Below are 12,549 nucleotides of genomic sequence, written 5' to 3' on the forward strand. Positions count from 1 at the left end.
AGAACAGAGTACTAGTAGGAAACAAAAATTAGAAAGTATTATGTATTATACATATTTGTATTATACAAATATCGTATATTAATGCATGTATGTGGAACCTAGAAAAATGGTACAGATGAGCCGGTTTGCAGGGCAGAAGTTGAGACACAGATGTAGAGAACAAACGTATGGACACCAAGGGGGGAAAACTGCGGTGGGGTAGGGATGGTGGTGTGCTGAATTGGGCGATTGGGATTGACATGTATACAGTGATGAGTATAAAATTGATGACTGATTAAAAAAAAAAAAGTATTATGTTCCATGCAAAGTAAGAGAAATAGATTTCATTCTATATGGAAAATAGTAATAGAATCTCAGCCTTGCAAGGTACATTCAGACTCTCCAATCACGCATAAATTTGTTCTACCACATCTGCACCAAATATTTCGACGTCAATATTTGACTACTCCTGGTGCTTATGGTTTTCTGAGGAAACCCGTTATGACCCTGTGCAGCTCTGACATCAAAAAGTCTTTGATATACTTATCCAAAATCTTAATTTCTATGGATTCCATTTTCCTGTCCTATCTGTATCCCACTGAAACATAACAAGTAAATCTAACACCTGCTTCACATGAGTGTCCTGATCAAATTAAAGGCGGCTAGCATGTTTTATGTCTTCTTTCCTTCAGCCTGCATAGCCCTAATTATTTCAACTACTCACAACCCATTGAATCAAATATCTTCCCAGCCTCTTATCTTTGTCTCTTGGCAAGATTCTGGTCTACAGGAAATGCTTACAGCCTTGTCCCCTTCAAATACATCTACCCTGTGCCTTAAAAGTGATGAACTCTTAACATATACCCTAATTACACCTTTCGAAGTGTTCATTACCCACAAGATCATGTCCCACCTCCTTAATAGAATTTACGAGACCCTCCTTGACCTAAATCACTTATCTTTTTTCATGTTATTGTGCCTTTCAGATATTTTCCCATATTTCCCAACAGCTTATAGTTTCCCACACAAACTCTACGGTTTTGCTACTGCTGTTGCAGCTTCCTGAAATACCTTTCCTCCTCTCCTCACTTTGTCTGCCTCTCTCTTCTCGTGAATAATTCCTTTATAGCCTTCTAATGTCAGCCAAACACCGTGTGCAGGAAGGTTTGCCTGAATCAATAGGTGTTGAACCAGGCATAGACATCTTTTCTTTGCACTCCTGTAGTGTTTTTTCTGTCTTTCTACCAGGCATAAAAATCATCTGTTTATCTGTGTTCCCCCAACTAGACTCTTTATCAGTGGGCATCTTACTTTACTACTTTTTATGTGTTTCAACCCTAGTACAATGTCTAGTGCATAGTGGGCACTCCGCAAATATTTAGTGAATGCTACAATTAAACACCAACCATTGTTAGTCTACACCAACAATTCTTTAGAAATGCTATAGTCACGAAGAAGGTTCAGTAACAATTTGCTTCTTAAATTAGGCATGTGCTCAAGTTGAATAAAGGTGCTGAAAAGGGGTATTGTGAGAAGATGCTTTTTTGTTCAGAAAAGGACATCAGGCAATAGAGCGAATTAAGCTCATTATATCTTGTACTCCTTGAGTTTTAAATGTGCCTTAAGTTCATTTATAATTTTTGAGAGCATTTCTATGAGATAACATGTTACATCGAACTCATAAGGCATGCATTATCATAAATCAACAACAGAAATATCAGAGGCAGATAAAAACCTTGGTTCATACTCTGATCTTATCAGTTACTAACAAATATTGACAAGTTATAAATCTCACCTATAAAGGCAAACTAGTTTTGATCTAGCGCCAAAATGATATGCAAACTGCTCCAGTTTTAGGTAACCAGTTTGTCAAAATTATAACTTGCAAGTTTGAAACACATTTCTTAACTAACTTTTCATGACGGCCTGGGGATTTAGATGTGCTGACTACTATGATGTCATCTGTTTCAGCCACTGTTTGTAAGGACTTCACCTTGATTCCCTGGCCAGAAAAATGGTGATAAACATATTGTGCATTCAGTCTTTTGATTAGCAGAGCCCTTTTCCACTTAAAAATGATCCATTTAAAATTGGTAAGACTATCTTATGATAATTATATGGAAAACATTGATGACCTGGTTCAAATATCAGCTCTAAAACTTTCTAACTTTGTGAACTTCAGCATATGTTTTGTTACTCATATGTAAAATGGGGAGATTAATAATACTCATTTTTTAAGGTTGTTCTGGGAATTTGTTAACATATATAAATATTTAGAACAATACCTGGCATGTGGAAAGATTTCAAAATGTCCGTTAATATGATGATTGAAAATATGTTTGAAAATAATTTTACATATATCACTCTATATGTCCACTGTTACATAAAGGTTTATACAAACGCAATATGTCTTTTATTCATTTTCTTGCATTTCATAGTCCAGCTGCTTCACATAAAGAAGGCAACGTCTGTTACTATCAAGAAGGTTGGCTAATACAGAAGATAAAGAGACATTATTAGCCAAGATCACTGTTTTTTGGTTTATTTTTTAAGAAAGTTGTCCTGACATTTAGAGTAATAAAACAACCATGGCCCTTTTTTATGTGTTTGAGGGAAATATTTCTGTACAATTATCCCATTGTCAGTTAAAAATTTTCCCCTTAGTTTCCCTAACATGTTTTTGTTTTGTTTTTTTTTTCTGTCCATGGAAACGAAGACTCTACCTGTGTTCTGACCTCAGTTCTTTGTAGCTATTTCCAGATGCCTCTCCCACCCCCAGCTCTTCCCACAGTCACCATTAAGGAATCTTTCACTGCTTGAAAAAGTTTTAATATTCAGCAGGTTAAGGAAATCCATGGTCAGCTTTAGAATTTTAGTCTCTGCTGAGCTTTCAAGGTGTCAAGGCCCTAAAATAATACGAACAGCAGGAGTACTAAATCTTTCATTATTTCCAGTTTTCCCTTGAGCATACTGACTTTGCAATAAAGAAGCTGTCATTTATACTCTTCTTTATTGCAAGGTAGATAATAGCTACAGGAAGAAAAATAAGGAACTGTGTCAAGTTAGCCTGACTGCCATCATGATTAATGTGTAATCATTGCACATTTGCATCTACTCTTTTTTATATACAGGTACTTCATAGATTGGAAGAGTGATGGAGACAGCTACTTTACAATAGATGCAACTGAAGGAACCATCGCTACTAGTGAATTACTAGACAGAGAAAGCACCGCGCAGTATAATTTCTCCATAATTGCGAGTAAAGTTAGTAAGTATGGCGTGGACGGAATCAATGTTATACTGCAATTCTTTGGATTTCACACTCTTAAATGAGTCCCTGCTGAGGTGTTTTCATTTTTGGACTGACAGCCAAGTGGTCTCTTGGGGAAACTCAGAAACCTGCTCCTTTTGCTCATAGCATTAAGTCCAGAAAAACTGTGACAGCTGCCAATGAGCCCTGTTTGCAGGACTGCATGAATATCTAGCAGTGCATTTCATGGTGAGATCTCATCCTTTTCCACCCTGCAGGAGGAAATAACCATCACATGAAATCATCTTTTCTGAAATATTTTCTGAAATTGAAGACAGCATTTTTAAATTCACCCCTCTTCTTTCTCCTTTCATTAAAATGTATTTTGTTATGAACATCATTGTGAAATATACAGGAGTTTTAAGTGCAATTCTTCAAGTGCAATTCTTCACTCAGAATCTATAGGATCGTTAGCAATTACTCCTTGTGTTGGTTTCTGCTTGGTCCAGAAGAGAATCCTTTAGACTGAGAGTGATTATAGGTCTTATGTGTTTGGCTGGACAATTCAGGATATTATCACAACTTCCAAAGGTAACAGATGAGGGTGGGAGTGGAGACCTTGGCTAGCAACATACTTGTCTGTAACAGAAGTGCATCGTACAAGTCCTTCTGCTTGGGTTCTCTTGAAAGATTTGAGGAAATCCCTTCTGAGTATCTTTCATTCTGTTTTCCTCCTATTTTCTTTCGTGCATCTGGTACAAGTACTCTGACAGCTAATGTCACCTTTCAGTGCAGGGAGAAGCTAACCGTGAACATTTCTGTTGAGGGGTTTTGGGTCAGTCTCAACTCAGTGGGTGTACATGGGAAACAGTTTTGTTAATCTTCAACAACTGCTTCCAAACATGCATAATCAGACACCTATTCCCGGGCCTTAATGATGCCTTTAGCTGATTTCGTTACTTTTACGTTATTCTGATTATTAAAGGTAAATTTAGCATAAAAGAACATGCAGCTTCTGTCTTGTTTGTTGGACTACTTCTCTGTTATGTTAGAAGACGACTGCTCTGAGGCTGCCATACTAGAGAGGTCACATGTTGGTGGTCAGGTTGACAATCCCAGCTCAGCTCAGCCTTCTAACCATACCTGCCAGAGCGCTGGATATGTAAGTAAAACCATCTTGCAACCTCTAGCCAGGCTGCTTGCTAGCTGAATACCACAATGTAACCTCCGTCATTACCATGTGAAATGGAATATATACTCAGCCAAATCTTGCCCAGATTCTGATGCACAAAATTGGGAGAAATACTGAAATTGTAATTATTTCAAGCAACTATATTTTTGTGGTCATTTGTTGTTGTACAACAATAGATAACTGAAGAACTCAATGACACCATAAGTTGGAGCTTTGATTCCTTGGTAGTGGGGGTAAAGATTCTCCAGCTGGACTAGAAAGGAGAGAGAGAAGTAAAAATGCATAAATCTCTCTTTTAAAGATTTTTTTTTTGAGATATAGTTGATTTGCAATGTTGTGATCATTTAACATGTACAGCAAAATGATTCAATTATACATGTATATGTATAAATATATATTCGTTTTTTTACATTCTCTTCCATTGTAGGTTATTACAAGATGTTGAGTATAATTCCCTGTGCTATACAGTAGGTCCTTGTTGGTTATCTGTTTTATATATAGTAGCATGTATATTTTAATCCTAAACTCCTAATTTATCCCTTCACCCTCTTTCCCCTTTGGTAACCATAAGTTTATTTTCTATGTCTGTGAGTCTATTTCTGTCTTGTAAATAAGTTCATTTGTATAGTTTTTTTAGATCCCACATATAAGTGATATCTCATATTTGTCTTTCTCTCTCTGACTTAGTTTACTTAATTTGATAATCTCTAGATCCATCCATGTTGCTGCAAGTGGCATTATTTCACATAAATCTCTCTTATCTGCCCCCCAGAGAGTGCTCCCCTGGTTGCCACTGCTTCTAGGATTAAAATTGACTGGCTAAATGGACTGCCCAAATACTAACTCTCTTCATGTGATTTTTGAGTTATTTGGTATTGGGGTCTCTGAGCATCCCATTTGCCCATGAACTTGATATGGGTACCCAGTGGTAGACCTTACAGCTTCTTAATTCCAGGTCCCCTTGTGTAGCAGACGGCTTTCTTGGGTGAATTAATAGCATGATTGCTCAACTCCAGCTTTCTGTTTTGTCCACTTGACCCTGAGGAAATTCACACATCCTGGTCATGCTGAACAGGTACATTACAGCCTGCCCCTCTACCATATGCTTTCTCTGTCATGCTGTCTCCTTTCAAATCTGCCCTCCTTGCTCTGTTAGGCTCTGAGAGCTGATCATCCAGTCAGCTGCCTGAGAAGACATTCTATCAGGAGAACAGAACCAAATGCCAGTCTCCCAGTTCTCTTTAACTTGTTTTCCTGAAGTTTCCTTTCATGCTAGACACCTTTCTTCTCTCCCATATCACATCCTCTTACAGTTACATATGTTATTCATCATTCTTTTCATGCTTTCAGTTATTTCAACTTTGAATGATTTCCTTCATCCATAACACTGAGGAAAGCTTAACTATAATATAGTTAGAAAATAAACTTTAGTATTCTAAGATCTTTGACAAATAGAGTAAAAATGAGATGTCTAAGTTATGGGTTATAAGACCTCTATCGACTATATTATAGTCACTCTCAATGGCTTGGATATAGTAAGTGATAACTGACCAGAGGTAGCCTATTCAAAAAACGTCTATTTATCAAAAATATATTGTCCACAATAGAATATTTTTCATTCGAAAACTATCTTGTGCGACCTACCCTTTCTATTAATGCACATGCAAAACATGTGCATATTTTTAGAAGGAGGAGTATTAGGTCCAGTATCTTAACTCAAGATGAAAGTCTGCAGCTAGTTCTTCACTCACCTGTACTGTAACTCTAAAAGGTCTCTTTCTCCCCAGCGGCTACTATAGCTACAAAACCATCATCATGGTGTGAGGGCACCCATCATAGCAGGTCTGGTACCTGCAGTCAGAGCCTGAGCTCCAACCACTTGGAAAATGGAAGAGGAGTATGCATCCATACTGTGCAAACGAGTGTCATTGTTCCTTAAAAGCTTAGATTTTTCAAACTTAGAAAACTGTATTTTGTTAATTATTAATAGAATTAGGGCACATGCTGGCTCCTCTCTGACCTGCTGGATGTAGTGTTTACCTAAATCCAAATTAGGAAACCCCATTGTGTGGATTCCCATAAGTTATGTTGGCTCTCACTTGGACATATGCAGAACTGAGACTTAGACTCATAATCCATACATACACACAATGTGAAAGGGCTGCCAAGCTAATATTTCTAAAATATCTACCCCTCGTCCATTCCACTGTCTATTCAAAGACTACTGTGTGGAATTTAGAACCCTCAGGGAAGTCTGGTGAGATGAACACTATACACCTGCATGAAAAAGAAAGAGGCTAAGTATATATCACATGGTCATTAAAGATTCTGCAATAAGAATAGATTGTTGTGGGCCATATTTTGTTTGAGTTCACAGAGTTTGAAAGTAAACTTTATTTATATTTTAATACATAAGGCTGCTTTCAATGATCAAATTAGCCAGCCTCAGCAGGAAACTCTCATTATGGTGAATGACTGAGAAATAAATAGCCCACACTTGCCCTGCCAAGTGGAACAAAATTGTGTAAGTGTACCTTACTGCAGATTGAATTAGCATATGTTTTGGCCCTGACCCTTCTATAAAAACTCTCAGATGCAATGAAATGGTACAATGATTGAACAACTTCCAATTAATTAAAAAGCAGTCATTAATCAGAGTTGCTATAGTCCAAGGTCCAAATAGTTTTATTAGACTACTAATAATTATTTTATGCATTATTGCTTTGATGTTTTTATACTAATCTTGAGAATTAAAAAAACGCAAGCCTCCAAAAATCACTTCATTCAAATTATCAGAAACTTCCAATGGGCAAATGTTTCTAATTTTTTTTTGTTTTTTGTTTTGGTGTTATTATAACACATATCATTAGGCAAAGATAACTACATTAAAGCCTTAGAACTTTTATATAATTATAAAATAAATGGATAATACCAAAGACAATTCTTCTTTTCTTGGTCATGTTAATTATCCAGATGGCAATAGATTGTTTCTATTGTGGAAGAGTTCAAAAATCAGTGATAGACTTACTGCGTGCTATATTTGGGGAAAATGTTATGTTTAAGTATACCATTATGAGTTGGGATTAAATTGTTGAGTAATTTTTAAGGTTATGTAGCATTAGAGCTACTTTGCTTTAACTTTTTTTGCTTCAACATAATGTAAGTAGTATCATCTTCATATATACAGAAAATCAAACTGAGATTATTGTCTATAATTTAGGCTCAACATAACTTCATCTAATTTTTTATAAATTGTATAGAACATTATATACATGCAAAGTATTAATGGTTGTGGGTTAAAACTAAGACTGAAGTCTGTTCTTAAGGACAGTTTAGGAATAGAAACTGACCCCCAAAATTATTTTAGTTAGTTATAACTATGCAAATTATGCTGAATTCCAGGGACTTCAGACTTAAGTGCGCTCTCATATAGCCTCCAAGGGAAAGTTGCCAAAGGTTTATACTGACCAAACTGTGGTCATTAAGTAATGAAGGATTTAAACAAAAATAAATAGGTTTTTTGGTAGAAGTTTTTAAAGGGTTTCTTCCGCCTGTGTGCCAAATAGTTAGCCATGAAATGGTGTTCTCAGACCAAATGAGAAGAAAGTACCTAATGTTTCTATAATAATTGTAAGTGATAATATTATAAATTAGTAAACCAAACTATTATAGTAGCTTTATATACATTCACTCAATTTATTACTGTCCACATTGTAAGTGAAGAAATAGAGGCTAAGATTTATTTCCATTTGTCACACAGCAAATGATGACCAAGCTAAGACAGGAGCCCAGGACTCACACTCCAAAACACAATTTCACAGGGACACATATTCACCTCCTTATGCTTCATTTTTAAATAAGTTAATAGTAAAATTAGTCAAGGTGATTTTTACATACATAAATAGTTAAAGTAAACTATAGTAAAAAATTTTATGTACATTTGCATTGTACATATAATTAAGCTGAAATTATTGTTAGCCTTGGCATCTATCTATCACCTATCTATCTATCTATCTATCCACCTACATTTAAGCTCGTTGGACTGCTTAGCTATTAGAAATCTATAGTGGATTTGCATTTTAGAAATAAAATACAGACTCAAAGTATGAGAATAAGGAAATATGTGTGCAATATTATGTGTGTGCCAGGGTTGTAGGTAGGTAGATTGCTATCTCTATCCAATAAGTGTTAATTACTAGATAAGACTCAAGCTACAGGAGTTCCTAATGATTTTATTGTGAAGGATCCTTTCTGATAACTTCCCTGTATATGGAAAGATTCTTGCCTACCTACACTGCATGGCCTCCTCCCTGCTGGCTGCCCTTAGTGGCAATGCCTTTGCCAGTGCCAAGGACATAAAGAAGATCCTGGACCGTGTGGGCATCAAGGAGGTGGGTGACAACCTGGCTCAACAAGGTCACCAGTGAGCTGAAAGGAAAAATCCCTGAAGACATCAGTCACTGCTCAGGGTATCAGCGATCTGGCCAGCGCGCCCACCTCCGGAGGGCAGGTCTGCAGCTCCTGCTGCTGCTTCAGCCTTGGCATCAGCAGAGAAAAAAGACAGGAAGAAGAAGGCGTTGGAGGAGTCAGATGACTCCCTGGGTTTATCGTGTTGAAGAAGAGTTCTGCTCCCCTGCAAAAGTGATAAGATGTCATTTCTGACATCAGTGGTATCACCGATCCCCCATTCTGTTTAGTAGAAGCAAGTCACTAGATCCAGACCACACTTAAGGGCAAAGAATTACATGGAGGTAACTCATGTGGGTATCAGGGAGTGGGGATTCTTGGGAGCCATTTTAGAAAGTTGCCTACCTGATGTGTTTCTTGGCAACTAGACGAGTCTCTCTAAAAGTGAAGAAAGTCTAGAGACCATATTACTTAACCACTAAGCCTGAAAATTTTGTGAGAAAGACAACAATCTGGTTGAATTCATAAGTATGCAACCAAAATACAAAGTGCTGTAAGAGAGAAAATAATTAAAATAATTATTTTTGAAGGCATAAGCATAGTATGTCACACAGGAATTATCATTTGAGCTGAGTCTTTAAAAGATGAAGAAGATATTGAAAAGGAGGAAAGGAGGGTATTCTAGGTTGAGGAAACATCTTAAGCAAAGGCAGAGAGGTATTAAAGCTCATGTCAAGATGAGAAATTACAAGTAAGGTGGTACAATTGGTGCCCAGAATGTGTAGGGAAGGGTAAAGAAAATGCATTCAGAAAGGGAGCATGAGATCTCCTCTCTATTCTCATCTAGAATACAGTATTGTTAGGTACAGTCACCATACTGTACAGTACATCCCTAGGACTTATTTATTTTATAATTGGAAGTCTGTACACTTTGATCACATTTACTTTTTGCACACCTCGCACCCCTGCTTCAGGCAACCATTTCAAGATCGACACAAATATCAGATCATTGTGTTGTACACCTAAATTAATATAATGTTGTATGTCAATTATATCTCCATTTTTAAGAAAGAAAGAAAAGAAAGGAAGCCTGAGGCCTTATCAAACAGAACCTTAAATACCACATGGAGAAATTACAAAGTTTTTTAAGTGGGTTTTTGAGCCCATCCTCATTTCTGCTGTTTCTACTATATGTCCCTAGCTCAACATATGTCCAAAGAGACATATATCACTTCTCCAACTTTCCCCATCTGGTGAGTCTGGAAGGCAGTTATGCAAGGGACCTGCATTCCTGTAAACCTGCACTGGCTGGGTTACATTGTATCCATCTGGGTGACCGAGATTAACCTCATCAGGATCAAGAGACAAGGGTGAGTCTGGATTTTCTGCAGTGTTTGAGCCGTAGACATTTCTTTCTAATTTGGCCAGTCTTTTTTCAAAAGGGCACTGTAAGTCATCTGCACATGTACTGAGAATAGGCATGCCGGTTGGCCCTTTCTTTTTTACTACTGTTCTTCAACTTCTTTATCGTTACCTGAATCAGAATCACCTGGGACAGTATTCCTGGACCCCATTCAAGACATAACTGAATCAGAATTTCTGGGATTACTGCCAAGAAATCTCCATTTTAAACAAGATACAGGTCATCTAATGGATACTGATGTTGGAACCAGTGTGCTAAATTCTCTAAATATTAGCATGGATTTGTGGAAATAAAACAGCTTAATGTTGCTATGAAGACATGTACATACTCAGAGAGTGTAGTTGACTTCTGAGGACTAAATAAAACCATTGGTTTCAATTCTGGATTGAAGCCATTATTTTTTCCTATTTTTTCTCAAATAATTGCCTTTCTCTTACACTTCATGAATACATTACTTTGCATGTATGAGACTAGGTAGTTTATCTACCATTTAATATTTCCCTTTTTTTTTTTCCCTGAATAACTATATGAAACTATCAATATTTTGTATTCTCAAAGAAAGGTAACTTTGATTTATACTAGTATTGGCAACATTTTACTAGTACTTGTAATACAGAAAAGTAATACATACTTTGAAGAAAGAATCACTTATAAATATTCAACCATTTCATAAAGCCTTCAATGTGTTGTATACATGGAAATAATAATCATTAACACCACTATACTCATGGACTTAATTTAGAAATGATACCATTTTTCTCACTATTATATGATGTGTAAATATAATAGAATCCAAGTTTGTTGTTATAGTTTATATTTTATTTTAAACTTTCAACTGCTTATGGGTACACTATCATAATCAAACTATTTAGGAGTAGTTTAAACCAGTAAAATTGCTCTATCAAAATCACATACAAAACGATGTCAGGCTTTTTTTTTTTCTCCTTAATTAGTATCTGATTTTTCTCCAGAAATTAAAACCACTTGATGAGCTTCTCACCTAATGGTTGAAATTTGGATAAAAATTATATTTTAGATATGTACAGAAAATTTTAGTATCACATATCAAAATTGGAATTCAAAAAGAAGAAATATTTTTACATTGAAAATGTTATTTTACTGACATCATGGACTATATTGTATTTCATCTATTTGTATAGGGATCCTCTCAGGTGTGAACTTCTTAGTATCAGGGACTTTATCTTACACCTCTTTGATGCCTATGGTTTATTATACTCTCTGGAACACATAGATATGTACATAGTTAATGAATAAATTGTGAGTAGCTTGATAAGCATCCCATCCTGCTGATTTGGGTCTTGGAGTTCCTGGTAAGTTGCCTCTTCTCAGCCTCTGTGCTCACCCGGTATATGTGGGGTATGATGTAGCTGGAATGGACTGGACGCTGGAACAGGCTTAATGAAGTCCAGAGGGAAGACCTGTCAGCCCTTCTGCTAAGGCACCAGCACCCCAGGCAGTGGGCCTGTGTGCAGGGGAGCAGGATGTCGAAGACCCACGCGGCCTCTGTCTTGACCGCACCTTGTCCATGCAGATGCCACCGACAACGCCCCGGCTGTCCTGCTCCCTCTCAAGGTCCAGGCTTTGAAGTGGGGTCAGGAGCTCCCAGGCAGGGGCTGACTTGGGCTGAGACTCCTGGGAGTAGCTGTGATCTCCATCTGCCGATGATGGGGAAAGGGACTTCCAGAAAGTGCCAGCAACCTCCTTGGACTTGCTAGTCAGTCCCCCCAGGCCAGGCTCCCTGTCCCAGAAGACCCCAACCCAGTCCCAACCCACAGCCACAGAGGGCAGGTAGGCGGGCTCAGAGGCCCTGTGAGTCAGGACAGGGTGACATGTGGTTCCAAAGGGCGGTGACGCCATTCCAGGAGGCCTGGGGACTGTGGGAGCTGATAGCTGCATCAGTCTCCTTGGAAGTAGAAGCCTTGCTGGAAGTGCAGACCTGGAGGCAAGTGGGAGCTGCACCCCCAGCAACAGGCCCCTGGGGCAAAGTTCCTGCGTGGCCCCTGGCAATGAATGCTGTTCCTGGCACAACGGCGATGTGCCCCGCGGAGCCCACCGCAGCTGCAGCCCCATGGTTGGAATCCTTCTTTCCTTTTAATATATATTTTAATATTTCTTATCACCAGGGATTAGTTATCTATTGCTGCATAACAAATTACAATGGAGTTTCTTTGGGTCAGGAATTCTTTTTTTTCTTTTTTAATAAATTTATTTATTTTATTTTTTTTTATTTCTGGCTGCGTTGGGTCTTTGTTGCCGCGTGCGCGCTTTCTCTAGTTG

General features: G+C 37.7%; 1 protein-coding gene across 1 annotated transcript in view; it reads left to right on the forward strand.

The window, feature by feature from the left end:
* The window catches only part of LOC309623105 (cadherin-12-like), a 301,450-nt gene that overhangs the window by 271,141 nt on the left and 17,760 nt on the right, over positions 1–12,549 (forward strand). The window contains exon 8 of the mRNA XM_082379619.1: positions 3,111–3,247. Within this exon, the coding sequence (XP_082235745.1) occupies positions 3,111–3,247 (137 nt within the window). The remainder of the gene's footprint in view (positions 1–3,110; positions 3,248–12,549) is intronic.

The sequence above is a fragment of the Balaenoptera borealis genome (genome assembly GCF_965194805.1).
Source record: "Balaenoptera borealis genome assembly, chromosome: 2".
In the NCBI taxonomy this organism is placed as follows: Eukaryota; Metazoa; Chordata; class Mammalia; order Artiodactyla; family Balaenopteridae; genus Balaenoptera; species Balaenoptera borealis.